The sequence below is a fragment of the Motacilla alba genome, chromosome 2 (genome assembly GCF_015832195.1).
Source record: "Motacilla alba alba isolate MOTALB_02 chromosome 2, Motacilla_alba_V1.0_pri, whole genome shotgun sequence".
In the NCBI taxonomy this organism is placed as follows: domain Eukaryota; kingdom Metazoa; phylum Chordata; class Aves; order Passeriformes; family Motacillidae; genus Motacilla; species Motacilla alba.
Window position 1 is genome coordinate 105,401,325 of NC_052017.1, and position 27,050 is coordinate 105,428,374.

Below are 27,050 nucleotides of genomic sequence, written 5' to 3' on the forward strand. Positions count from 1 at the left end.
ATTGTTTGCATTCTGCTGGGTGCCTTCTGTTGAGGCTCTGTGGGACTGGCTCTGGTCTAATGCTGACCAGTCAAAAGAGCAGGAAATGGGAGCTTCCTGCAAGAAAAGGGAGTGAAAAATTTAACTCCTTTTTTTTGTTTTTAAATTATTTTGACCCAGGTCAATTTAGAGATGACCATAAATGTTCCTCAAGTAGGTCGCTATGTTCTGGTTTTTGAATATGCCAGCGAAGAGGATCAGATAAACACTGCAGAGGTAACAGTGCATAGCCCTGGACCTGTCACTGAAGGCAGAGTAAGAATATACAGTTGTAAATACAGGTACGAATTTCTGAAGTAATCACTAAATGGTTAAATAAGCATATGGAATGTAATTATACTTTTTATATATTCGATCCATTTTACCACGTAGATTGTTCAAATTCTCGGGTGATTTAAAAGCAAGTGCAGGATGCTGTGGATTTTGTAGAGGTTTTTAATTCTATTTGTGCAGTCAGCTCATTAAATATTGCTACTGCTTCAATGAATTGTTTTCCTATTCAAAGGGTTACATTTTTAAATCCATATAAACTACTAATCTCCAAGTCCAGTGGAAGAGCATTGCTGTTGGCTGCAGATGCCTGCACTGCTTTTCTTCATTTAAAATTGTGTCCAAGGGCTTTGGCTATAAAAAATGTAGTAGCCAGTGTTGCAAGAGTATTCCCACAGTTTCTAACAAGATCTGCTGAAGCAGAAGTGTAAAGGTCTCTGAAATTCTGCCTGTAGTCATCCTCTGGCTGTTAGGCTGTAGGCAGGGTCTTCAGCCAAATGCTTCTTTATCCTTGTTGACTGATGAGGTTACTGCAGATGTTTCTGCACAAGAGATTTTGCCTGTCCTGAGTGAGAGTGTCTTTAACACTTGAGCACCTCAGCTTATTTTGAGCCCTTGGGAGAGCCTACCCAGGGTCAGAGGACTGCAGACATGCAGCCTTTACTCCCATGAGCCAACAGCTTGGCAGAATGGAGGCTTAGGGATATTCAGATGAAATTGCTCAGTAAAAAAATAATCTTCAGCAGCATGTTTGTGATACAGAGCACAGCCATGTGGAGCAGTGACCTTGTCAGGTTATTGCTGGGGAAAGCTCTTATTTTAGCCTGTTACATAACACTTCGAGCCCCAAACTTCTTGCTATAAATCTTCCATTTTATGGGGTTTTTTGGTGTTTTTTCACCAAACACCCACATTTTTTCCCACATTTTTGGGCTGATTTTGAACATACTTGTTTGTTTATATGATACATTTGAAATATGTTCATGGAAATACAAAGAAAGCCCTTGCTGCCTTAATGCAGCAATGCAGCAAATCCCTTCTGCAGACATTCTGCATGAACTGAGTGGTCACATTGTGAGTGAGGTGCTGTGTCATCTTTCCCAAACAGGAAGGTGCAAGTCTCTTCTGATAAAAAATAAATCAAGCAATGACACAGTGACGTACATGTAGACAACAGTAACTTGTAGAATTTGTAATATATTGTGCCAGACTTTCTTACAGCTCAGTGACTTGAATATTCCAAATAAAACATGGTAAGAGAATAAAACATCACAGGCTTTGAGCAAATCATGAGTAAGGGACCTATATTTCTCTAGTTGTACATGTCCCTAGCCCTGAGCTGACCTTTTTTCTCATCTATGCTTTAAACAAGAGCGAAACTTCCACATTCTCTGGTTTGTAGAGGAGGCAAATCTGTTTTTTCACTCGCATTGAGGAGTACCTCAGCATAAAGAATAGCTTCCTAAGATCGGGCCTTGCCCAGCTGCCACTGTGTGTGCAAGAGCTGCTGATTCACATCCTCAGAGACACATGGCAGTAGTGGAAAGGAGCAAATGGTGTGTGCTGACACCCCAAGGAGCATAGTCCAGGCAGGAGAATATTAGTTACACACCACATTACACAGTGTGAAAACGTCTGCAGGGAGCATCTACGTGTGGCTGTCTGTCCACATCCTACTTAAGCCAGGAGCTCAAATGGGAATCGGAGCTGAGATCTGGAGGCTTCAGCTCTAACCCACCCAGGATAAGCAGTGTTTTGTACATGGTAGATGTTGTGTCTCCCTGACGAGGACAGTGCATGCTCTACAGTGGCCACAGGCAGGCTAGTTATGGTCCAGCAGGAGGGTCAGATGCTGTGGCTAGCCAACAGCCAGGCAGTGAAGCTAGGTGACAGCCTAAACAACGTGGCAATGCCAGCAGGCTCATCCTTAATCCTGCTCTCTGTCTCAGTTTCCTTTGTCGCAGTGTTGTAGTTGACGACAGGAATCGCGTCGCAGCCTATGACCTTCTAGCAGACACAAAGATACGTCTGAAGGTGTCATCAAGTAATTTTCTTCTGGTAAGTTCACATTTCCTTTTATCTTTGGTAATACTTGTTCCTTGATGGGGTAAGCAAAGATATTTGTCTCCCTATGTTCACATTCTGTAAGGCACCATGTGAAATTATGTATGTTAGATGCTTGACTAGACATGCTTTATATACACCCCAGCATGCTGAGGCACACTTGTCACTTTCAAAGACAAACAGAACTCTGCCTTTATTGGCAAGGTTTTTTCCAGCTTTCTTGGGCTTTATTTCAGTTCCCCTTTCTCTTCTGCAAGCAAACTTTAGAGAAAACATATTCTGGTAGCTTTTATAAATAATCTCTTACTGTCTTTTTTTATCTTTCATTTTTTCTAAATCCTCAAAACCCATGTAGGAGTTTCCCATGTGTCTTACAAAATTCAGGTAATAAATGCATTTATTTCAGGAAATAAATGCATTCATTAATCATATAGATTTTAGGTATTTTAAATTAAAAGCCTTCACTGACCTCTTTTGGCCACACCAGGAATATACTTTTCTGGAGACTGAATTTTCTTATGTGTTGTTTCTGCTTTCTAATTTAGAAACACTATGTTTGTTAAACTCTTGAGCTCCAACCCCGCTAGTAACAACTAGTAGAGCTAGCAGCTGATACATGCTTTCTTCACTGAGTCTGTGTAAACTAATACCTTTTACATTTTCTGTTAGCTTCCTGCAGCAACTGCTGTGCTAACAAGATCCGACCTTCACAATCTTTAATTGTAAAGTCTGCACTTAGCAAAAGATGGGAAAGGGGAAAAGAAGTGCTTCTGCTATGTAGACACTGATCACGAAGTCAATGGCAGCAGTTTTGGGGTTAAAGACACTTGTGTGTTCTCTTCATGCAGAGCAGAGAGGCAAATGGAAGCCACCTCCAGTGCTTTCCCTTATGTCTTTACCACCATGGGTACAGCAGGACTACCATAGATTAATTTGTTCATGTCTACTTTTAGTTAAAATAAAAAATCCCATATGAGATCTTGCTTCTTTTGAAATGAGTTCTGAATCCTGGGTGAGAAATCCTGGTGTCACTGAAACTCACTCCCATGGACTTTCCACTAGCAAGTGTTTGTACCTTTATTTAAGAAAGTCTGGGAGTTCCTTCAGGCTCCAAAAGTCTCTAAGGGCTTTCCCCTCCGACCTCTACATTCCTTGCCTTGTTCCTCAGCCTTTGAGCTGGTCTTCTGTCTTTCCTTTACCGCACATATATGCTTACCTTTTAGTTATTTCTCTCCTGAGCAGCCAATATTCCCTTGACAAGGACAGAAAAATACTACTTAACCCTGAGGCATTGAGGTGCAGGGAGGTAAAGGGATCCAAAATCTTGTGGGAGGTCCATGACAGAACATGGCTTTGGGCTCATATCTCCCTATGCTAAAATTAGGCTTCATCCTTCCTGTTCAGGCCTGGCCCTGTTATTTATGATATTAATTGTGCCTTGTGCTTGTTTTTCAGCACAAGGTCTGCATTATATCAACTGAAGAATTTTCTCCAGAATACGTGGATCCTAAAGTACAGTGCATAGCTGCATACAGGAGTAACAGTGATGGAAGGTAACTTGCTTGGTTTTATCCTTCCTATTATCTGAAGACAACCTTGAAAGGTAGAATAAATGGTGTTATGATTCTTTTGAGTGAAGCTTTACTCAGTGACTCACAGCTGATTTGTAGGCCACTTCTGTAAAGCAGTCTTTGTAAAGAAGCTGAAATGTTAGTGTTAATCTAGACAGTCTTTGCAGAGAATTTTGTTGGTAACAGCCTTTTCCTGGCCCATCTGAACTTCCCGGTGCTGATGTGTGAGAAAACATGCATCTTTCACATGCCATCCAGTAGGACAGGTGTCCAAGCTGGAAAGTCATTCCTACTTCAGTGGCCTGAAATGCTTACTGTTCCATCTGGAGTTTTAGCATGTTACTGCTTCAGCTGCCCCCAAATGGCTTTAATTTGTCACTGGGTGTGGGATGTGACTGCCCTTCCAGGCACAACTTGGCAGCCTCAAATTACTCAACATATAAACCCCTGCTTCCCAAACAAGCCATTCGCTTTTCCCTGTCATCGTGGGGAAGGTGTGCCCTCATCATTCACCTCACACAGTCATGCCAGCTGATCCTTCTTCTCCATCATACTTTATAGGACCAGTAATTAGGGGACTCATGTACTGCTTGGCTGATCCAGGCTAACAGCTCTTTTGCTGTGAAGATCTGAACCTGAACCTTGCCTTCCCCAGTGGTCAGGTTTGGGTTCCACAGAGCATCTCCTCTGTCCTGTTGAAGCTCTTCCCCGCCCCATCTTTTGTTTTCTGGGACAGAGAGGAACTGTCACTGCAGCTTCCAAATTAGGGACCTCCACATTTCAGTGCCTGCTGCACTCCCCAGGATGTGCCTCGTGATGCCTACTCCTAAAGCTTTCTTCCTCCTGATCTAGCAGTGGGAAGGTTCTCAAAATAAAAGTAAATGTCATTTGAAGGACTTAAGAGGCAAAAAGAGTTGGTGATTTGGTCTAATAGTTTTCCAAATTGTAGCATGTAATATAATGGTTGAATTGAAACAGAAAGCAGAAAAATCTGGATAGTAAATTGGATAAAAACATGTGACTGTGCTTGGTTTCCAAGCATGCATAGCATTGAATCACAGCTGTAATTCTCCTGCTCAGTGTTACCACTGAGAGCAGCTTTCTAAGACTGAAAATACTTGTCCTTCCACCAAAGTTAATTTTGCAAATACAGGCATTTATATTTTGAGTAAAACAGGGAAAGAGGATGGGTGAAAAACATGATTCAAAATAAAACTAATGTAGAAACTTACATATTTGACTTTGGTTTTGTGTTGGGTATATTTGCATTTTTTGCATTTTTTGCATTTTTCATCTTGCTACATTTGCATTGTTTACTGTAGGTTTTTGTTTTGCTTTTATTGTTATCTGGCAGCATTTTTGCTTTCCTGAAAGTGTTTAAGTTCATCAAGTTGAAATATGCAGAGGCTTGGCTCAGTTTAACAGTATTGTAAGTGGATGCTGCATGATTTCTCACACAGGCCTGGCAAATACATCTCAGTTCTGGCCCTGAAACATACTTGCCATTCCAGTTCTGGGCCTGTCTTGAGCAAAGATTAATCATTGTCTGTTGAGTACTTACTAGAAGTGAACAAATACAACCAGGAAACCCCCAAAAATATTTTATCCTTCAGTCTTGAAAAATTCTTCTCTCAATCCCAGAATTAAATATGCCAAGGAAGAAATAGTTAAACACAGCAGTGAATGAGTAAGGATGCTTTCAAGGACTACTGTTATTTATTTTGGCTCCAGTTCTACAAATATTTGAGTATATACTTAAATTCTAAATACTTAAGTAGTCCCATTGACTTCAGTGGGAAAACTTGCATGTTTAAAGGATACACCTATGTAAATATTTGTAGAACTGAGAATTCAATATTAGTACAGATTCTGGTGAATGTAACTAACTGGATTAACTAAAATGTATTTAATTTTTCTGCTCCTGATTCCCTTAAGTTTCCTCTTCCTTAGCAAATTCTTTCCACTGAAAGTTATGGAAATTTTGTTTGAATAAAATCTGTTAATACATTAAAAGTGTACACACTTTCCCCTTCTGATGGAAGTTAAATCCCTACCTCTTGTTTTCATTTAATTTCTGATAATTCAAAAAGAATCCAAATAGGTACAGGGGTTATTATTGCATTATCAATTACAATACAGTCTAATACACTGACTTGTTGAAGTCAGCAGCCTTTCCTGTTATGATTTAAACTTTCTCCTGGCCCCAAGGATGATTACTGTGGCTCTGTGTTTAGTGCAGCATGCATTCCCTCAGTTTTTGAGACTCCACCAGGAGCTTTGGTTTTGGATGCATTCAAAGATGGGAAGATTTCTGAAGTGCAGGAGAATATACTCCATGATCCATTGAGTGCCACTTCACCTGCTGGTTCAGTTCATGGAGTCACCTTAACACCATTACAGGTACCTCATGTTTTGAAAACTTTGTTTTGCAAGTCACAAGGTATGTTCTTAGTAAAGTTAAACAGATGGAATTCTGTAAGAGAATCAAAACTGGATGATGTGATGTGATGAAAATGTTGCAAACTGAGTAAGTCACAAAGACAATATAAAGAACTGCGGGGGGGGGAAGCCCCAAATACCATCTTCTTTCTGAATTGCACAACAGTCTTACAGACTGCAGAGGAATGTTAAATGTGCTTGGCAGGCAAACAGAGCATGCAGTTGTAATGCCATTTTCCTTGAAGAAATTTAACTTGGTGATAGATGCTAAGGCCCCCTCTTTCACTGCAGGTAGGGGGCACTGAGCACATCTGATAAGCCCAAGAATGTTTCACAAAACAAATCTGTTCTGTGATTCTGTGATTTAATACCAGAGCTGTTCTTGTTTCTCCAGAACCAGCTCACCTTGAGTGGCAGAGTGCCCCGCTTGGGCAGACACGTATTCGTGGTGCATTTTTATCAGCCGGCACACCCAGTGTTCTCTGTGCAAGTCCATGTGAATGCAGGACATGTGTGGTCAGGTAGGCATCTGAATTTGACCTAACTGCTTTCCTTTCTTAGCATTTTGGGATATGGAGCTGTGTTGGGTTGACCCTGGCTGGACACCAGGTGCCCCAAGTTTCAAACACGTTCCTTCCACCTTTCCCTTTTTCCTGGGCTCAGCTTTACTCCCAAATTTCTCCAACTCCTCCCACTGAGTGGCACATGGGTACAGAGAACGTGGGCTGTACTCAGTTCATCACAGGTTGCCTCTGTTCCTTCCTCCTCAGCGAGGGACTTCTCACACTCTTCCCATGCTTTAGTGTGGGATCCCTCACAGGGAGACAATCCTCTACCAACTTCTCCAACATGAGTCATTCTCCTGGGCTGAAATTCTTCACTAACTTCTCCAGTGTGGGTGCCTTCCATGGGGTCACAAGGACTGCTAGGAGACTGCTCCAGTGTGGAATTCCCAGAGGTTCACAGACCCTCTTTGGGCAATCCACCTGCTCTTGAGAGGGTCTCTTCCATGGGCTGCAGGTGCATCTCTGGTCCAGCATCTGGAGCTCTCCTTCACTGGCCTTGGTGACTGCAGAGTTGTTTCTCTTGCATGTTCTCACTCTTCTCTCTGGCTGTACCTGCTGTTGAGCTGGGATTTTTCCCCTTTCTTAACTATGTTATTCCAGAGGCACTACCATGGTCAGATGCAGCCTTGGCCAGTGCAGTGCTGGGTCTGTGTTGTAGCCGACTGGGATTGGCTCTGTGGGACATGGAAGAATCTTCTTGCAGATTTTCGTAGAACCCACCCCAGTAGCCCCCTGCAACCAAAACCTTCTCACATAAACCCAGTATATCTTTTCTTCTAGGTACTTTCAATGCTTCATTCTGCCCTCATATTTCTGGCTGTCGGGTTCAGGTGGTTGCAGCAAACCAAATTGAGCTTGACATTTCTGAAGCCATGGTCTCGGTTACAGTGATGATACCGGATGGAAGAACACTGGTTCTGGTACGTGTATTACGTAAATGTGCTTGAAAATGTTATTCTCAGTTTCACTACTCATTTAGAGATAGATGCAAAGATAAAATCAAAAAAAGAATAAATTTTTGTGTTGTGTTTCAGATTTTTGGGATCTTTTGCTCTGCTTTCGGTTTTATTTTAAATTTTTAAGATACTCTGCACTGTTTTTGTTGTACACTGCTTGTAGCATCACAGCTTTGAGGGCAGTATGCAAAGTTTATTTTCTTGCATTTGGTTAAAATCTTAAAGGTTTTGAAAAAAATCCAGACAGTGTAATGAAGCGACATTTAAATATGTAAAGGCCTTAGCTTGTGTCTTTTTGTTTTTCTCTGAAATGTACAATGTAGCTTTCTTATTGTTTTAAGGAAAATATCTTAGTTGTTCCAGCAGACACCTACAGTTACACAATTCTTGACAAAAATACAGTGGACAAGTCATTTGATTTTATCAGCCAATGTGGAGGAAACAGTTTTTATATTGAGTAAGCATCACTTTCTAAAAAACTGAACATTGACAACAAACTGGGAATAATATTTCTTTTACTCTGAGTTAAAGAGCTGGCTTAAATCCCTATAATTGTGCTACATTAAAATGCTTTTCATGGCTTATGCTAGCCCATTGAATTTCCATGAGTCATTTTTCCATGACTTTCTATTGCAAATGCAATGTAAAGGTAGAGCTTTATTGCTCACAGTATGAAAGAGGAAAATCTATGTCATCCTTCCTGTCTTTGGTGTTTCCGTCTCTGGTATTTGGTCTTTTGCTTGGCATGTCTGAACTGATACAACTAATACGCTTTTGCTATGAATAAAATCTCTTACCTGCGTGTTCAAAGCTATTCACCTCGATTTAATTAAAGTATATCCTTGCATGTGTGCTGATGCCATCCTTATGTCAAACTGTTTGAAAGACAGAACCCTAATTTACCGAACCACTGCAAAGCACTCTCAGAACAATCCTGAGTGCCAGCACTTACGTGATTTATATTTCAATTTAAATAGCCCAGAACGATCATCGGCCTTCTGTAAGGACTCTGTGAGGTCACTGGTGGCTTTCTACAACAACGGAGCCCTGCCATGTGATTGCCACAGTGCAGGTGCCACTAGCCCTACGTGCAGCCCCCTGGGAGGGCAGTGTGCTTGCAGACCCAACGTCGCCGGGCGCCAGTGCAGCCGATGCCAAACTGGCTACTATGGATTCCCATTTTGCAAGTGTAAGTATGTGCTTGTACTCCTTCAGCTCCTGACCTGGCCACCTGCTTAGTCCTGTGAATTTGCTGCAGATGTACTGCAGCCTGACTTTTCTTTGCAGAGCCTGATCCTGTGAGAGGCTGGTTAGGCTGTTATATTTTCACCATAGTGTTGCTTCCAGTTTAAGGCAGAAGAAATCGCATTCCCCTAAAGCACACCTGGCTTGTGGTGAAGTGAGCCTTATCATATGTTGTCTCATCAGGTATAGTAGGCTTGCAGCTGAACTGGTTAAAATCCATACTGCCACTATTCCAGTGAGATGGATTTTTTCTGCGCTGACTGCTAAATCATTTCCAAGTTGTTAATGTTTAATCCCACTTTACACCTTCAAGCTTTTCCACAGATAATCAGAGACACGGCATTCCTAATTCCTCAAATTCCTACGTTAATAATAACAACAGATCTATAGATTACACCAACAGTCAGTCCTCAGCTGCTTTCATAGATATTGATGTTTATAAACATTGCTTTATAAAAGTGGTGCCCTTGACACCAAAACTAATCCTTAGCAGTTTTGGCAATTGATAATGTCTGTGGTGAAGTTAAGCAACCAATCTGTGGAAAAGAGCCAAGCACTAAACCTGCTCTTTGAAACTATTTTTGCAGTCACATAGCTGGTTTCTGTGACCCTGAACTTTAAACTACTGAGAGAAAAGAGTCATATTTTCTATACATAAAGGTTGTGTATTTGTTGCATATTTAATAAGAGTTGATTGTTGTAAGATGAAATGTGATTAATTTGTAGAACAATTTCTTTGATCTAGTATGCAACTGTGGGCAGCGTCTTTGTGATGACGTGACTGGTAAATGCATTTGCCCTCCACGAACTGTGAAGCCAAAATGTGAAGTGTGTGAGAAATATTACTTCAGCTATCATCCCCTCGCTGGCTGCAAGAGCTGCAACTGCTCAGAAAAAGGAATTGTTGATGTGGCAAACCCAGAATGTGATAAAACCAGTGGGCAATGCAAGTAAGTTTGGGTTATCTGTGTTAAAAACAATGCATGAATGGTTTGCTTCAATGCTCTTTTCAGGTGTTTGGACAGGTTATGGGAAATTTGAGTTATTCACTTTTTGGTGTGAACAAAATGGATTTTATCCTCTGTGAACAGTTGTAAACTAACCCAAGCTTTGTGGGCGATTTTGAGGTCTCTGTAATTATTCATTTGCTTGCAACTCCCCATTTTTCTGTTACCAGGTGCATGTCTTGAGTAATGCTGAGGCACATTTTCCAGCTATAAATCTTCTCCCATCTCTGTTTACCTATATTCAACATCCATGTTTTACACCTTGGTGTACAGAGAGAGTAGTTCTGCACTGCAAGCCCTGAATAGCTGCAGAAGTCTAATTCTATTGTGAGCATTTTTATCCTTCAAAGTCAAATCCATTCCTACTCAGTTCTGTGGCCATTTAAAACATCGCACTACTCAAAATCTGAGAACAATACTAACCTGCTTCTTTTTCTCTGGGGAAGTCATAAAGTTGTGTCATAGCCATGCAATCCCTTTGAATATCCGCCTACCTGTTGTTTTATTTTCCCTTCCCTGCTCTATTCCTACCTCCCTTATTGACTCTTTCCTCTGTATTTGTTGATAAAGATGCAAACCAGGAATAAAAGGACGTCAGTGTGATCAGTGTGCTCCTGGAACTTACGGTTTCCCTAACTGTGTGCCATGTAGCTGTAACAGAGATGGAACAGAGCCAGATGTTTGTGATCCTCAGACAGGAATTTGTCTTTGCAAGGTCAGATAAATCGAATTACTTCTGCATTCACAAGCTTCATTTGCACGCCAGTGACTATTTCATATATAATGGGGTGAATAAAGTGAGTTTATCATTAAATTTTCAGTAAAAATTGAATACAGCTGTAGGAAGCCATCACACTTTGAAGTATGTGCACAGATTATCCTGGTAACATTAAATACCCTTTTGTAATGGCTTCAATATCTGTCAGTTGTACAGGTGGTCTTAGTTTTTGCAGGACGTTAAGAGCTGTAGAGTAGATGCCCCTTGAATCACTGAAGCAGTCTGTACCCTGCACAGATCCACTTTATCCATCTGCATCTTGCCTTTTGGATGTTAACCAAGTCCCATGCTTTTTTTAGCCATATTATGTCAGTTGACATTTTACCACATCATTATAGCTAGGAAATCTTCTTTTGTTCTGATCTGCATAATTAAATGTGATAAATGTGAACTTTCACAAGTGACCTTTTATATTGTGGGTTTGCAAAAGCCAGCAGGAGGGTTTTGGCAAGGAAGTTACCAGCTGTCTCTGACTAATATTTATTACTCAGTGGTTCACATTTCAGATTATAAACTGAAAAGAAAGCTTTTGAGATAGCCTCCAAGACAGTATTATTTGCATTTGTAATATAGCCTATCCAGACAACCACATATGTTCATTCATTTGTTTCTATACATTTAAATAGATATTTTTGCAGAAGATTTGTTTCATGTGCAGGAAATTTTGGGGAGCTTAGCAAAGCAAAAAGAAAAGCACTGAAATTTCTTTGAACTGTGCCCTAACAGGAGAATGTTGAAGGTGCAGCATGTGACACTTGCAGACCAGGATCCTTTTATTTGAACCCTTCTAACCCCAGGGGATGCACACCTTGCTTTTGTTTTGGTGCAACCAGCAGCTGTCGCAGCACGGATCGTCATAGAACCAAGGTGCACCAAACATCTTTTTTCTTTTCTATCATGAACTTACACTTTTTCCATTAAGGAAATTCCAGATTTCTTCCAAAGTTGAAAATACATTTTATTAGCTTCTAAGGACAAGAAATATTCTCCAAGCAATTCTCCAAGTGAGGATTTAGTGCAGCCTTCTTAAGATTAGGAGTAGTCTGTAAGTGCTGTTCAGCAGAAATGCCCCTTCTCACCTTCTACCAAACACCTGTTTGTGTACAAGTTGGACTGAAGTTGAGCTGGCCTTTATCTTGCTTGCTTTATCTTCAAACTCTATGTCATCACTGAAGTCAATGATCTCTTTCAAGATGCTTTGATAAGCATGTATCATTTTACATGTCTGTATTATAGATGCATTTTTAAGAATTGTGTGACAGATTCTACAGAGATTGTGAAAATTGTCTTTCTTCCCTCCCTGTAAAAGAGACATGACATCAAGTGTGAGAAACAAAGATTTTAGTAGCGTAAATGGCTGTAGACTGAAAAAAAAATGTGACAAAGAAAAAACTACTAAAAAAAAAAGGCAACAGGTTCTTGAAAAAAGGCAAGTGAAAGGAAAAGAGAGGAGAGCTAGAATGGTGGATGAGGAGTTTAGTTAAGGTTTAGACATAGACTAGATGCAATCCAGATTGTGCCCTTTACTGTTTACAAGCAAAAGGCGAAAATGTGGTCTAAGTGAAATCAGTAAAAAATTTCCTGTAGTCATTACTTGTCCTCACCAAAAACTGTTTATGAAAACATGTCTGTTTTTTTGGTTTTTTGCTCTGGCCAGTCAAGTACCCAGAACTGTTCTGGTACATCATACACATTATGCTCTCTTTCCTCTGCACAATGATAAAAAAAAGAAGCATGGTCTTTCATGAAACAACAGCCATAAACATAAAATGTGCATTAAAGAGGCAAAATATTAGGCTACATTGCCTACCTCTCTAAAATGTCATGCCATGTCCCCTCCCTTACAGTTAACCTGTTCCAGACTCTGTCTTTGATGTTAGCTCCCTGCGTTTGATTTTGAAATGTACTTTAAAAAGCATCTCCAAATTACATCCTTGGGTTTGTGGGCACAATTCCTAGTCACCCCCAGAAGGCTATGTCTTCCTGTGACTGAAGACAGAGTTTAGTTTCCAGGTGACAAGCCAAATGCCTGCATACCAAGTAGCTTTGGCACATCTTCATATTTTCACTCTTTTGAGGTCCATGGAATATTCATTGTTCAAAGACTTCAGGATGCCTCTGAAGGGGTTGGATCTCATCTAAGGGAATTACAGAGGCAAATTTCTTCTCATTACTTGGTGCTGGTAAAGTTTTAATAAAGGATGTGGCAAACTTTTGTTTCCTTTGTTTTTCATTAGTTTGTGGATATGAGGAACTGGCGTTTGGAGGCAGCAGATGAACATATGGACATTCCAGTCACTTTCAATCCAGTCAGTAACAGTGTGGTGGCTGATGTTCAAGAATTGCCGCCTTCTGTGCATAATTTGTACTGGAAAGCACCACCATCCTACCTGGGAGAGAAGGTAAATGCCACCTAACTCTTCTGATTTAGTAACATGTAATCTTTTTTTTTTTACCAGCATCATTGATAAAGAGTCTCACTGTTTTTCTTAGATAAGTTTCTCTCTTCACTTGTCTCTCTTACCCGTCATGCCAGGAATCACAACATTTTACTTCTGAGTATGCTTTTGAAATTAACAGATAACACAGAATTAAGCGCATTGCTTGGTGCCAGACAGGTCTTAATGTGAACAGCATGACCAAGAGCTCAATGGCTCCAGTGTCTCTAGCAGCTGGTACCTTCAGCTGCTTTTCTGAAGCCCAGAACATTGAGAACTTGCCAGTGTGGCTGCTCTGAAACCCAGAATGCATCGGGCTTGTCAATTCTTTAGATTCTCTAGAGTATGTCCTGGGCATATTTCCAAAAGAATAAAAACTGATGATGTGCTCAGTGACACACAAAAGCCCCCAGCCTTTTGCTTTGGATATGCTGTTTGGGAAGAGCATCCCCTGGTTTTCTACCCTTTGTGCTCTTTGGGCTGCTTGCTGCTCTGTCGACCCGTGCATGGGGGCAGCCTTCTGCTCATGGTTAGTGCCATCAGCTTCTCAGCCTGAGGATCACACCGACCAGGGGACTTTATTAATAGTGACTTGCAGGCCCAGAGCCCCCCACTTTGGAGCTCTGACAGTGCCAATACTTACCAGCCTGTTGCAGGACACACAGGCTTTTCAGATGCAATCCTACTGACACACAAGAGAAAAGAAATGGTGTAGACACCAAGACATGAAAGATGGTTCAATTTTTGAAGTTTCTCCTAGTCCTTATTTTAGACACTAGAGTATTATTTTTCCTCCTGCTCCCCTATGCTCAGAGCTGTATATATATATATATATATATATATATATATATATATATATGTATGTATGTATCTCAGGTGAACAGCACATTTAGTTTGGATGCTTTTTCTTGATGTTATAAAGGTTCTCATTTCAATGCCTACAAATTATTTCTGAAAGAAATTTCATGTTAAAGCATATTTTATCACCTGCAGTGTTAAGCCAAAAGTACTTTTGTTGTTCCATAACAAGGCATGAAGCAGGCAATAACCCTTTTTAAATACAGCTATTAAGATCAGTGCTGACTTATGTTGCATGTCACAGTATCCACCTAGGTCCCAGGCCTGCCAATACACGCTGTTATTTACAATGACAGCACTGCAAATAAAATAGTTTTAATTTGGGTTCTGCTTTTGCTGTACGCTGTGTATAAGTGTATATTTTAGCACAGGCAATACTGCAGTAATAAAAGTCCCACCAAAATGCTATCTAGCTGTGAGTTTACAAGTTCATAAATTTACCAATTATTCATGTTATTGTGTTTTGAAAATGTCAGGGTTTGGTCTGCTTCCAGTGATAGCATCTCTTTTGGAAAATATGAACAAGATCACTTCAGCTATTTGTCTTTATGATGAGGGTATAAATACTGTTTTTCATTATCTGAAATCTTTAAACTGGTTCCACTGGAACATTTATATTTAGCAGCATGTATTTTCTTTCTTCTCTCTGTCTTTTGTTTACAAAGTTAAATGGGAATCAAACATAAAATATGTAGCACTGGAGAAACTAAGAGTAATTGAGAAATTCTGATCATGTTGTCCCCATTTTCTTTCATGTTTTAACATTCTATTTGAAAAAACACTTTTGACATTAGAAAATAAATATTGTACTATAGAATACAGAGGTTAGTTTGTAATATCAATACTGTCCTATAAAAAAACAATTGGAAAAAGTAATTTAACAGCCTCACAAATGGTGCAGTTCGGAAAATGTTAAATAGGAAATCAACTCTAATTTGAATTTTCCTTTTTTTTTTAAAGAATTCATTTATACAGGGTGATTTGATTGCGTTGGCAAACTATAGCCAATGTTCCAAACGATGCTTTTGAAAATTCAGTTGGGTAAGGAGAGTAGCATTATTTATGGACCTGTGATCCATGGAACAAATTTCATGTTGAGATGTCAGTATTTTGTTTGTAATTCATCAGAGACACGCAGAGGGGTAGATAGAAGGCTGGTGCTTCCCTGTAGAAGAGCAGAACCTGACAAAGCAGTTCTTCCGTGGCAAAACCAAGGATAGGATGTAAGGGCAAATGAGAAAGGTGCAAACCAAAATAGGACATCCATGGCAAAATGCCTGGTTTCACCTATACCCACAAGCCTTCCTTTGAGGCTCTTCTTAGAGCAAAAACTATCTAGGCTGTGCCTGGATCTTCCTTTGATCCCAGGGTGTTTTGTACTGAATCCCTCACACAGCATCCAGGGACGTGCTGTGTTTGTTGGGTGATTCAACCACATTGTCTGTGTCTGTTCTGGACAGCAGCCCCATGTTCAGTGGGGTTTGAGGCCACCTGTGGTCACCTGTAGCTGGTTTCAGCCCAGCCTACAGGCACAGCCTGCTTACAACAGAGCTAATACCAGTAGAAATCCTGTCCTGAAGGCAGAGCAAACGAATCCTGATTGGATTCATGTTTGCAGTAAGTTTAGAAAATGCTGGCTTTAAACATGCTCAGTCTGCCTTCTTTTCATCCATGGCTATTCATGGGGTTCACCACCACTTTCACTGTCAGTGTGATGTCTGTTCTTGAGGCACCAAATCTGCTCTGTACAGTCAGGGGAAAAACAATATTCATGTAACTATGTGATTTCTCCATGACACAGGTGGTGTGAACCCAAGTATGAAAAAAAACCCCCCATGATGCAGGTAACCTTTCAGAAAACAGTATCTGCTCATGTCAGGTACACACAGTAAACAAAATAGAAAGTAACTTCTTCCAAAGAGCAATATTTTCATATTTTTCTAAAGAAAAAAGAGTAAATGTGTTATCTACAGTGCTGGAAGATGAGATAAACTGGAATCAAAATTTACAATATTATCAAGCAATAGTGCAATAAAGTATGTCTTGTCTTGTGCATTTTGTTGCAGCTTTCTTCCTATGGTGGCTTCCTAAGTTACCAAGTGAAGTCTTTTGGCTTACCCAGCGAGGGCATGGTTCTTCTGGATAAGAAACCTGATATACGACTAACAGTAAGCTTTAAAGTACTACTTTTTTCCTATAAGCAATACATGTTTTTTATCTTACTTAACAACTATGGCAAATTTTGCTCTTACAGTGGACTTAACTATTAAAACATTAACTTAACTATTAAAACCATTAACTTTTTCTATAAAAGCAATTTTACTTTGTTTTGCTCAAAGCCATCAACACATCTGTCTCTATTGCCAAAGTCACATATTATTAAGCACAACTGATGTGCAGAACAAGTGAAAAGATAAACCAGGATTTTTTCTGTAGAATATGCCTGTGGAAAAAAAAAATCAATGCATTGCACACTTGTCAACAAGTATGGCCTCATCTCTGCAAAAAATGCCCAGGATTTCATGAGTAATTAATCTCATTTTCTGTGAGATTTTTTTTCAGCATAAAACTAAGCATAATTATAAGACTTCAAGGGACTGAAATAAAAATGCAATTTAGGTTGACAGTTTTTTAATTTAACACTTTAGAGCCAAAATTGAAGTATTTAGCTGTTTGTCGAGATTCTCAAGGGGGTGTTTTGTTTCCTCACACCATCAGAAATACCAATTGAATGCTCTAGGACTCTTATTGGGAAATGTACCTCATAAACTGCTACCATAACACCCATAGTTGCTGGTGCACCACGATGCAAAGAAGAGTGTTTCAAAATGCAAAACCATTTTTATTCTAAGGTAATAACTAGTTCCTCTGAAAGCTGATCAGCATTAATTTGATTTTCTTGAAGTTTTACTCGAAAACAAGGTCGTTAATAGGCAAAAGCAGTGAAAACCTTGCTGGCCCCAGAGCACAGTGCTCACTATACCACTTTCCAGAGAAAAAGATGTACAGTTTTCCTACTATTACTCCGTTTTGATCCCCCAAACAACAGGACTAATGTGCTTCACCAAATTTTAATGCATCTGAACACTTTCCCATAACAAGTAGTGAAGCAGCAATGTCATGTCCTCATTCTCACATAGGGCCAACAAATGGAAGTTGTTTATATGGATCCCAACAACCCACTGCCAGATCGTCAATATTATGGCCGAGTGCAGCTGGTTGAGGTAAGAACTGAAAAAGGAATAGCCTTCTCTTTTTCTTCCAGAGTCACAGAAAAATACACACATGCAGAATATGTGCAGAAATACCAAATACTTAGTAAAGGTGAGGGATATAAACTTAAACACTGTAGACCTTAAATATAAAGAACACTTTTTATGTCTCTTTACTGCCACATTGAACCTGGGTCCTGGTTCATGACACCTAATTTTAGCACCTCTGGGCTGGGCATCTTGTCCAATGTAGCCCCTAGCATTTCCTCCAGGGCCAATGGAGTAATGCTGAATCAGTCCTCAATAGAAGGTGATTCATTGCAGCCACAGACTGTACTTAATAGGGATGGAATGAATTGTTATCTGTTTTCCTTGGTGTCTAGGTACTAGTTTAGAATGGGGTGTCCAACATTCAGGTAGGTGACTTCAGCAGGGATTATTCCTACCTTAAACCTAGGCTCCGAAGGTTGAACTGGGTAATTTATTTCATATGCAGGCAAAGAAGATGTTTCTTCAAGCCAAATTCCATTTTCAACAATGCTGTGTTTATTAACAGCAAGAAAGCCCTCAAAGATTGGGTTTCTAGGACTTCACTTACTCTTAAAAATAAAAACATTTTCCTTCACATTTTTATGGTTTGATGGGTGATATCTCAAAGAAATTTGGATGACTGAAGAAGAAGCTAGAGGCTTCTTCACTTTTTAATACCTCAAAGGCACACTTGCACAGTCAAAGCTACATCCCTTTCTTTATGCTCGTTATTCTTTTTTGCACCCACTGTGTGTCTACTCTCCTGGACTCTATTACCCCACACCAGCTGCCACTAGACAAATCTGCTTCATGGGTGTTTTGTCCCTTTTTCTGTCCTCTGGTCTTCTTTGAAGCTACTCTTTCAAGCAGCTCTGGTGCTGTGCCCATTTTGTACCCCTTGATGTGCAGGGCAGCTTCAGGCACGCCAGCAGCGGTAAGCTGGTGTCCCGAGAAGAGCTGATGACAATCCTGTCGAGGCTGGATGGCTTGCACATCCGGGCCCTGTACTTCACGGAGACTCAGCGCCTGACGCTTGGGGAGGTCGGGCTGGAGGAAGCCAGCAGCGAGGGCAGCGGCAGCGTCGCGCACAGCGTGGAGACGTGCGCCTGCCCGCCGGAGTACGCCGGTGACTCGTGCCAGGTAGGAAACATCCGCCTCCGTACCGTGCCATTACCTTCTCTCTTGTGCCTACAGCTATACGTACTGGGTTAGTTAGAGGAGCAGGATGGTTGTTAAAGTAATTAAGTGTGCGTCCTGTAAGCCTGTGAACTTTCAATGGCTCAAGTGCTTTCACCGTCTAAGAAGCACTGTGGGGTTATTCTACTTGTTATTGCTTTTATGGAGCTACAAACATAATTTTGCATATGTAGGGCACTATGGTGAGGGATTCTTCTATGATGCCCTCTGAGAGGCTGAATAATCTCACACTTTACTAGAGAGAAGGTCAGGATTGACTTATCAAAGTCTGTGAGACCACACACGGTAGAGAAGGTTCCTGGTGTTTCTTATTTTAGCAGGGTCCAAGGGAAGTAGCCTGAATCCAGATAATTCAGGATACTATTTGCATAGAAAAACATGTGAAATCTGAAATTAATGTATTTGCAAAAAATATTTGGAGATATGTTTATGAAAGATAGTGTAGGCTTTGCAAAATAATGCTATTAGCTGAAGACGGGCACTACAGCTGTATATCCTGTCTCTGATGCAGTTCCTGTAGCTGTAAATTTTTTGGTTGTCACTTTGCTTTGCTTAGAGCTTGGCTGTTGCCATGTGTAAGCACCCAATGTAGCAGAATAAAGCACCAGAGAGATAAGCAGTGTACAAAGTGCACAAAATATGAGGAATTACTCTCAGAAAATGGTTGAGCATTACCATAAAGTAGCAATTGCTGTACTTATCTTGCAAAAGCTTTTTGAATTGAGAATGAATGAATAATATCTAGGCTGGAGCAGCTGCAGAGAGGCTGAACAAAACCATGTATGGCTGGCTTACATTTCGTGTGTGCATCCCCTGCTCAGGACAGCTAATTCATAATCTGCAGAATAACCATTTTGGAAATATTTTTGATTTTTTCACACTTCTCTTGCTCTGTGCCACACACAAATTGATAGGCATTGACTGCAAATTCTACTGCCATCCCATTGCTTTCAACGTACTGCCTTGGGTAAACTAAGCTGTTGGGGTTTTTTTAATGAAACCTGCTGAAAATAAAAAGCCAAAGGAAATGATCAAGACACTCATGGGGAAGTTGGTAAGCCCTGTATATTTATGCAGCATTACTCAGGCAGTGATTTACTGCTCTAATCACCAAGCTCTGTCTGGCTGCCTTAGGTGGGGAGGAGGTGATGCCTGCCACACCCTTACTTAGGTATATATTGAGCTACAGGAACTGCGGAGTTACTTGTTAACCTCAGGGACGGTGCTGTGTGCTGAGCGACTTGACTCACGGATAAAGTTTAAAGGTGGGGCCCATCCCGGCCCAGAACCTCATTAATCTGAGTCAGAAGCTGGAGAAGAAGGGGGCGTAATAAGGGAAAGAACAGTGAGCACCGGAGGGAGAGCAGCGAATGGTCACAGAGGAGCAAAAGTAAAATGATGGCCCAAGCACAGTGGCCAAGAAATGCAGGATGGCTGCTTGTCACTTTAGTGTCCCTTGGGCATTGTCTAGCACGAGGTATACAGCAGAGGCTCTCCTATCCCCACCTTCAGGAGAGGAGTCAGTGGCAACAAATTCAAATGGATTTTTATCCAAGAGAGGTAATTTACTCATTTTTTCTTCCTTGCTTCCTTCCTTCTTTCACTTTGTTTTTAAATGAACTGATTTGGTAAAAACTTCTATATTACTTAATATAGAAGTAATGGGAAATTAACCTTTTGTCTCAAAGTACTTTACCAACAAAACTGTGTACAAGAGGTTTGTTGTAAATTGCTGTTTACTTGAAAACAATGATCCTAAAAAGCACTTGAAAGTGCCTGGAGCTTTATCTTCATGAGGAATCAGTTTATCATTTGTGTGGAATCACAAATGCTGCTTCAAAAACAAAGTGCCCACGTACTCCAAATGTGTAATTTTAAAAACAGCATAAATAGAAAAACAAAAGGCTGTACAGATTTTTTTCTGAATGCAATTAGATGTATTTTTAAAATGTCTGCTTTATTTTTCCTCTCCAAAAAGAGACTTTAAATAAAATTTACATGCATTAGAGCATGCATTTTACTTAGTCATGCTGTTTCATGTATTTCAGGCCCTGGTTTCTTCTGAAGCTGTGTATATTGGCTCCCTGTTGTTCGGGGAAAATATTCACCCTTTAAAAAATGTGCATGAAAAACTGTCTATTCTAAATTTAGTCCTTACTCCCACTGAAGTCAGTATTCAAAGCTGTTGATGGTATTTGTATTCTGCATACTTCTTTTTTTTTTTCCCACAATTATCCTACATGTAGAAAAGGCAAAGGTGCCAGGTGTGATTGCTGTTTCAACAGCAGTAATTCAATATTCCTTTTGGGATCTGCTTTGTGAGAGATGAGTATTTTTTTTCCCTGTGGTAGTTCTATCATTAAAAAAGTCTCTGGTTAGTCCTGCCTCTGCATAAATACTTATGCCTCCAACCACTGGAATATGATTTGTGACACAATCCCACAGACCCTTTGCTCTTCAGATTGGTTCCATTGGTCTTGGTGGTGCACTTACAGTGGGGAAAGATTTACGGCTCTAGAGTTCAACTGTCACTTGTTCTCTGCGTGTTGTTGGGGCCAGCCCCTGCCCGTGAGGCAGAGGCAAGGCAGAGGTGCAGCTCACAAGAACATTGCTGGAGGCAGGAACCTGGGAGGTGCTGGCTTCGTGGGGAGCACAGCTTTCTCCCCGCTTCCGTAAGCCTTTGATCCTCCTTGCACCACACCAGCTTAGTTCCTGGGGAAAAGAGCTACAGAATAGGAAGGACAGATTGTTGTCCAGTAATTTTTAGTGTGGTTGGTGTGCCCAGAATAGTCCAGGAGAAGATGGGTGTGAATTTTTGATCTGTATGCAGAAGGACTTCATGCCCATGAGGAATTCCTTGTGATTTTCCTGCTCGTGCCAAGCAAGAGCCTGGTTTTAACATATTAGCTGCTACCTCCCTGCTGTAGGCGAGCAAGCTTGATGTCTCTTCCTTCATTCTGAATGTCCCTGTGGTTCAGCTCCCTGTTTAAATCCAAGTGTGATCCGACAGGCTGTGCTCCTGCTCCTGTGCCCTCAATAGTTGGAACATTCTTCTCATGCTTACCCGGTCTCCAGGGCAAGCCTGTACTTAGAAACTAGACCACTGTATGTTTTGTTACATCACCTAGCTATGTCTAGGTGTGGCTTTAGCTCTTGGTAGACTGAACTGTGAAAGTCATGATGAATGTATGTAAAAGGTATCCACAATTGTTTCCAAGGAATACACTGTAGTGAAATTATTATCAAGATATAACCACTAATTAGTACGTGAGATTTCCAGGTGCTCTTCTTTAGATTCACACTACAGTGTTCTCATACTCAAATATTTTTCTGTGGTTTAGAAATCATATTCTACACCTTTGTACTTAGCCACAGGAAATGTGTTTTTCTCTGAGGTTAGAGTCAAAATTATTAAATCATCACTGCCAAAGTGTCTAAAGCACTGGGTTCAGATGAAACTTTATCATCATTAATTGCTATTTCCTGCATTAAAACAATTTAAGCAACGTTATGAGCTTAGGAGAGCTTGAAAGGAAATTCATGCCTTCACTACTCCTTGGAAATAGAAAACATTTTCAAAATACACTTTCTGTAACATATAAAACTTTGTATGAATGCTCACCAAATTTTTTTCTTTCTTCTTGCTGTCCAGGAGTGTGGCATTGGATTTTATCGTGAGAATAAAGGAATATTTGCTGGACGTTGTGTGCCCTGCAACTGCAATGGAAATTCAAATAGATGTCAAGATGGTACTGGAAAATGTATTGTAAGTAATTAGTAACACTCAGTAAATTAATTGGAAGAAAAGGAGAAAAAAACATTTCTCTTACTGCAGTATGGACCATACAGTATTGTTAAATTCCAAGCAACTAAGAATAATCCTTGTATGTCTCATTCTCTTAATTTTATACTGTTAGGAGCATAAGATGGGTACACTTAAATGTACACTCAATGTAACTGTGGTTGATTGGAATAATTTGTGTCCTTGTCTTAATTTTTTTCTTTCCCCTGTAATTTTTGTTACCTCCTGGTTACAAAAAAAGTCACCAAACTTGTACATAATGAAATATTTGTAGTTATTTATAATAAACCTGGGTCTTATCCTGGCATATGCAGTCGTGAGCTTTGTACAGATGTACTAGGATATGTTTGTATAATGATGACAAACAGCACATTCATGTATAGCGTAGGGCTTGGCAGCATCTTGTTTAACCAGCTTCAGTGCATCTCCACTAATCACAGTCTCTAGCTAGATGGATTACAAAAAAATTGAATTAAATAAGATGAAATGAAAGTAATACAAGTTAGATTAATTAGAAGATTTCAGCTGTTACAGAAGGTAACAGCTTCTAGATTTTGCTCCCTGGCACACTGTATTAAACCCAAAGCATCCCTGTGGGAGTGGATCAGCCCTCAGTAAGGGAAGTGTGGCACTTGCCTGACTCTGTATATCCAGTGTATATCCATGATGCTTCTTTGAATAGTTTGTCCTGAAAAATTCCCCCTTAAAAAGCTTTTACTAATTTTTCATTTACTGTGCAAACAAGAACCTTGCCAACATCTTTCATGGTCTGTCTTTTCTGTTACTTCTTCTTCATTCGCAGTGCATCCATTCTGCCTGCGGTGCATTCCTGGGCGTTATGTCATTCTCCCCGACTTTGTTTCAACCAACCCTGTTGCTTTAATGGAAACTATAAACCAATTCAGCACATTCTGGGAGATGACTTACAGGCTGCTGCTTTGGAGGGGCAGGGCAGGCTGTGACAGGAAAGTGCTGCGGCACAGCAAGAAAGATCAAGAAGTTTCACTTCAGATTAAAATTACGAAGGCAAATTTTACTTTCACCTCATGAAGTATGTGATCTAGGATTTTCTTTATCCTGTCCTTCTCACAGCTGGATTAACTTTCAGATAGGTAGAGCTAAATCAGCCCTTAGTCCCGGGCAGGCAAAGTCATCCAGAATAATGTGGTGAAAAATGAAAACCCTGAGGGCCTTTATTTCCATCATGAACTTCCGGCTAACTAAGAGCAAGTTTTTCTCTCTGTAGAGGAGCCATGGGTCAAAAACATGACATAGTGCAGAGAAGACAAGATGACTCCAGGGTGGGAAGCCTCCAAGTTCCACATCCAAAGTGCAAAGCTTGTTCACTTGGCTTCCTGCTCCTCACCTGGAGCCCCAGACCCGAGTACCTACATTTGTCAGTGACGCTCCAGTGACAGCCTCCAGACGTGGCTTTGTGAGGGAGGCTAAGCCCAGGCTGGCTCCTTGCCCTGTGCAGCAGCACAGCCCTCCCTGGCTCAGGCAGTCACTCTCCCACTGCTGCATGCTGCTGGACAGAGAGGAGCGCACTGCTGTGCTACTGGAAGAGGGGAACAATGGAGGGCAGGGGGAGGTGGAGAAGAATGAAGGCCTTGGTTCTTATGTGAAGGGAAAAAGCATTTCTCTGCCATTAATCAGGCTTTGTGTCCTCGTGGTCCCTGCCCTTCCTCCTGGAAGGCACATTCCCTCAGCAGCAGCATGGTGCCGAGACTTGCTGATCCCACGGCATGTTGCTTCATGTCACGGAGCCCCACGTGTTTGATGTAACCTCGGTAGCTCTGCTGTGGCCCTGACACACTGCTCTGACTGCCTGGTACCAAATGGGTGCACATGGAGTCAGCTGGAAGTTTTCCTTTAGGGTTTTCAATACTTGATGGTTGGGAGATGCCGTGGCTCCAGGGGTATCTCTGACCCTGTAAAACTTGAAGGAAGACCCATGAGGGAGTTGCTGCTCTGGCTTCATTGCACTGTGCCTAGGGAGCTCCAACTTTTATATGTCATGTAGCTAGAGGAGCAGCATGGCACATTTAGGGTGGCTTGTATGTGAAATAGCTGAAATTTGCTTTGCAGTTACAGAATTGCTTCAGTTTCTATAGACAGAGTGAGCAAAACAAAAAGCCAGGAGATAAACTTGTGGGAGGAGGTTGCTCTAAGATGAAACCAGCACACATATTTTCAATACATCTCTTTTTCTGCAGTTGAATTTATTATTCAGGATTATAAAAATTGACAGTAATTTTTCAGAAACAGTCTGAATTTTCCATTAGGCTTTTGCAGGAACATATGCAGCAGCTTTTATAAAGGCTGCATTTTAAAATGGTTTCTTTTGCAAGCATAGTGCCTTTGTGATACTTGGTGTTTAACTTCATGTCAGATGGCACATATGGGAACTGGAGCATCTCCTGTTCTTTCCCAGAACCAGAACCTTTTAGCAATGAGCCACAGATATAGTTCATTAACCAAAATGAAAAAAAATGTCCCTCTTCTCCAGTCATGGTAGTAGGTGCTCAAACATAGCCCTGAGCCATCGAGGTCCCTGAAATGGAAGCACAGTTTGCTCAGTGACTGCTTCCAGCAATTTCCTGCTTTCTTTTTTCCATCTTTTGCTCTGCTAGTAAGCCTTCAGCTCTGCGGGACATTTGATCAGTCTGTTGCACAGAAGACAAACAGTTGTAGAACTTGGGAGTGTGAATGCCTCTAGACTGTTAGTCATTTGATATTTTTCTTATGGCTGCTTATGAATTTTTATGCTGCTTATGTATTTGAACCACTTCTATTTTAAATTAGCAACACTTTAGGTAATGTAAAGGCAACTTCCTTATTCTATACCCATAAAATATAAATGTATGACAGTTAGACAGCACTAGAATTAAGAATGTTTCTAAACCAAGATACAATTCCCAACAATTTTATCATGGAAAAAGGGGTCCGCTGCATCAGTTTCAATTGTATTTTTAGCTTTTGCTTTCTATTATTTATTCCAGTTACTACAGAAAAATACAAGTAACACATACACTGGTGAAACTACACGAAACTCAATTCTGGTCTGAATCCATTAAGAGAAACAATTTTTGTATTTATTTAATGAGATTTTTAAAGGAATGTACTTGGGCTCAATTGATTGCATTTTAGATGGTATCTGCCTTCTCAGTAGTGTTAAGATGCAAAATTGAAAGTTTTATGTAAACATGGTGATTTTTAACTGTAATAGGAAGACAGAGAGGATTAATGGAATACTCTTTACTAACTGTGCATCTGGTTGAGTTTCTTTAAAAATATGTTGAATTCTACTTATTTATCTGTTGTTTTTCCACAAGAGGGAGGAAATTGGCTTTGTACAGTTAGAAAATTGACTGAAACTGTTCTATCCTGATTGTGAAGGCAGTTTGGCAATAAATGTTTGATTATATAGAAGAAAAAGAACATATTATCCGAGTGAATAGGCTGTATTTTTTTAAATAATAGTAAAGCCATATTGAGTGTGAAAGCACTGATACATGTCTTGCTCATTTCCTTTCCAAGGACTGTCAGTACAATACTGCTGGGGAGAAATGTGAGCACTGTAAAGCTGGTTTTTTTGGAGATGCCACTCAAGGTTCCTGCCGGGAATGCCCTTGCCCATATACAAACAGGTACAGTAAAAGCTTGTAAGAAGAGCCAAAAAAAAAAAAAAAAAAGAGGGAGAGAAAGAAAATCCCAAAGCCCAAACTCTGCTACCATAGGAATATAATGATATTCTCTGTTCTCATATTGAGAGCTTGGTGGTCTGCCTCACAGCATTGCCTTTCTTAATAAGCTGAGTATTCCAATTCTCATTCAGATCCTGAACTTCAGAGGCACACTGCTCACAGCCTTGGGGAGACCCAGAGAGTAGAACTAGGCTTTTTTTCAAAACCACCAGCTCTTCCTTTATAGTGAGAAATATACAATGAGGTCTTTTCCCTTACTGGGCATATCCAGAATCCTTCTTTTTTACTGGAATGCAAGATGTTTAGCACCATTACTCTGGCTAGGAGATAAGAGAAAACAGTTAAACAAGCCTTTTATAGGAATTCAGAAAAATTGTTAAGATGTAAAAATAATATAAAAACATTTAAGGTCTTAAGCACATACCTAGAACTCTAAAAGAGCATGATTGCTTTTCCTGTCCAAGTTCTGTTTGAAGTGCAAACATACTGAAATGAAAAGTGAAAAAAAATGAAACTTACTTGTATCTAAAAAGGTTGCCAGGCTTTTAAAACTGAGCAGTTAATTGCATTTTAAATGCATGGTATGTTTAGCCAGATTGTCATCATTGGTCACTCCTAAATCATGCTAAATAAAATAAAATTTAAAGAAAAACCAAACAAACCTAAGCTATAAATTGCTAAAGGCACCACATGGTATTTTCCAGGTGCATTAGCACACAGCACATAACCTTAAGTAGGAGATTTACACCATCAGACAATAGACAGGTTTATCATTTATCAGAGAACTCTCTGATAGATCTGGTTTTGACAGCCTCTTTTGCAGGTGCTTGCCTGAGGCTGACTGAACATGTTTTTAGTCATCATTTGCTTT

The 27,050-nt window shown here is 40.4% G+C and overlaps 1 protein-coding gene across 1 annotated transcript in view; it reads left to right on the top strand.

The window, feature by feature from the left end:
* The window catches only part of LAMA3 (laminin subunit alpha 3), a 106,401-nt gene that overhangs the window by 46,920 nt on the left and 32,431 nt on the right, over positions 1-27,050 (top strand). The window contains exons 26-42 of the mRNA XM_038128348.1: positions 160-320; positions 2,259-2,367; positions 3,829-3,926; positions 6,179-6,344; positions 6,778-6,904; positions 7,730-7,869; positions 8,247-8,362; positions 8,883-9,094; positions 9,896-10,100; positions 10,728-10,872; positions 11,662-11,802; positions 13,173-13,337; positions 16,298-16,399; positions 17,372-17,455; positions 18,383-18,613; positions 22,323-22,436; positions 26,013-26,122. Of these exons, the coding sequence (XP_037984276.1) occupies positions 160-320; positions 2,259-2,367; positions 3,829-3,926; positions 6,179-6,344; positions 6,778-6,904; positions 7,730-7,869; positions 8,247-8,362; positions 8,883-9,094; positions 9,896-10,100; positions 10,728-10,872; positions 11,662-11,802; positions 13,173-13,337; positions 16,298-16,399; positions 17,372-17,455; positions 18,383-18,613; positions 22,323-22,436; positions 26,013-26,122 (2,426 nt within the window). The remainder of the gene's footprint in view (positions 1-159; positions 321-2,258; positions 2,368-3,828; positions 3,927-6,178; positions 6,345-6,777; positions 6,905-7,729; positions 7,870-8,246; positions 8,363-8,882; positions 9,095-9,895; positions 10,101-10,727; positions 10,873-11,661; positions 11,803-13,172; positions 13,338-16,297; positions 16,400-17,371; positions 17,456-18,382; positions 18,614-22,322; positions 22,437-26,012; positions 26,123-27,050) is intronic.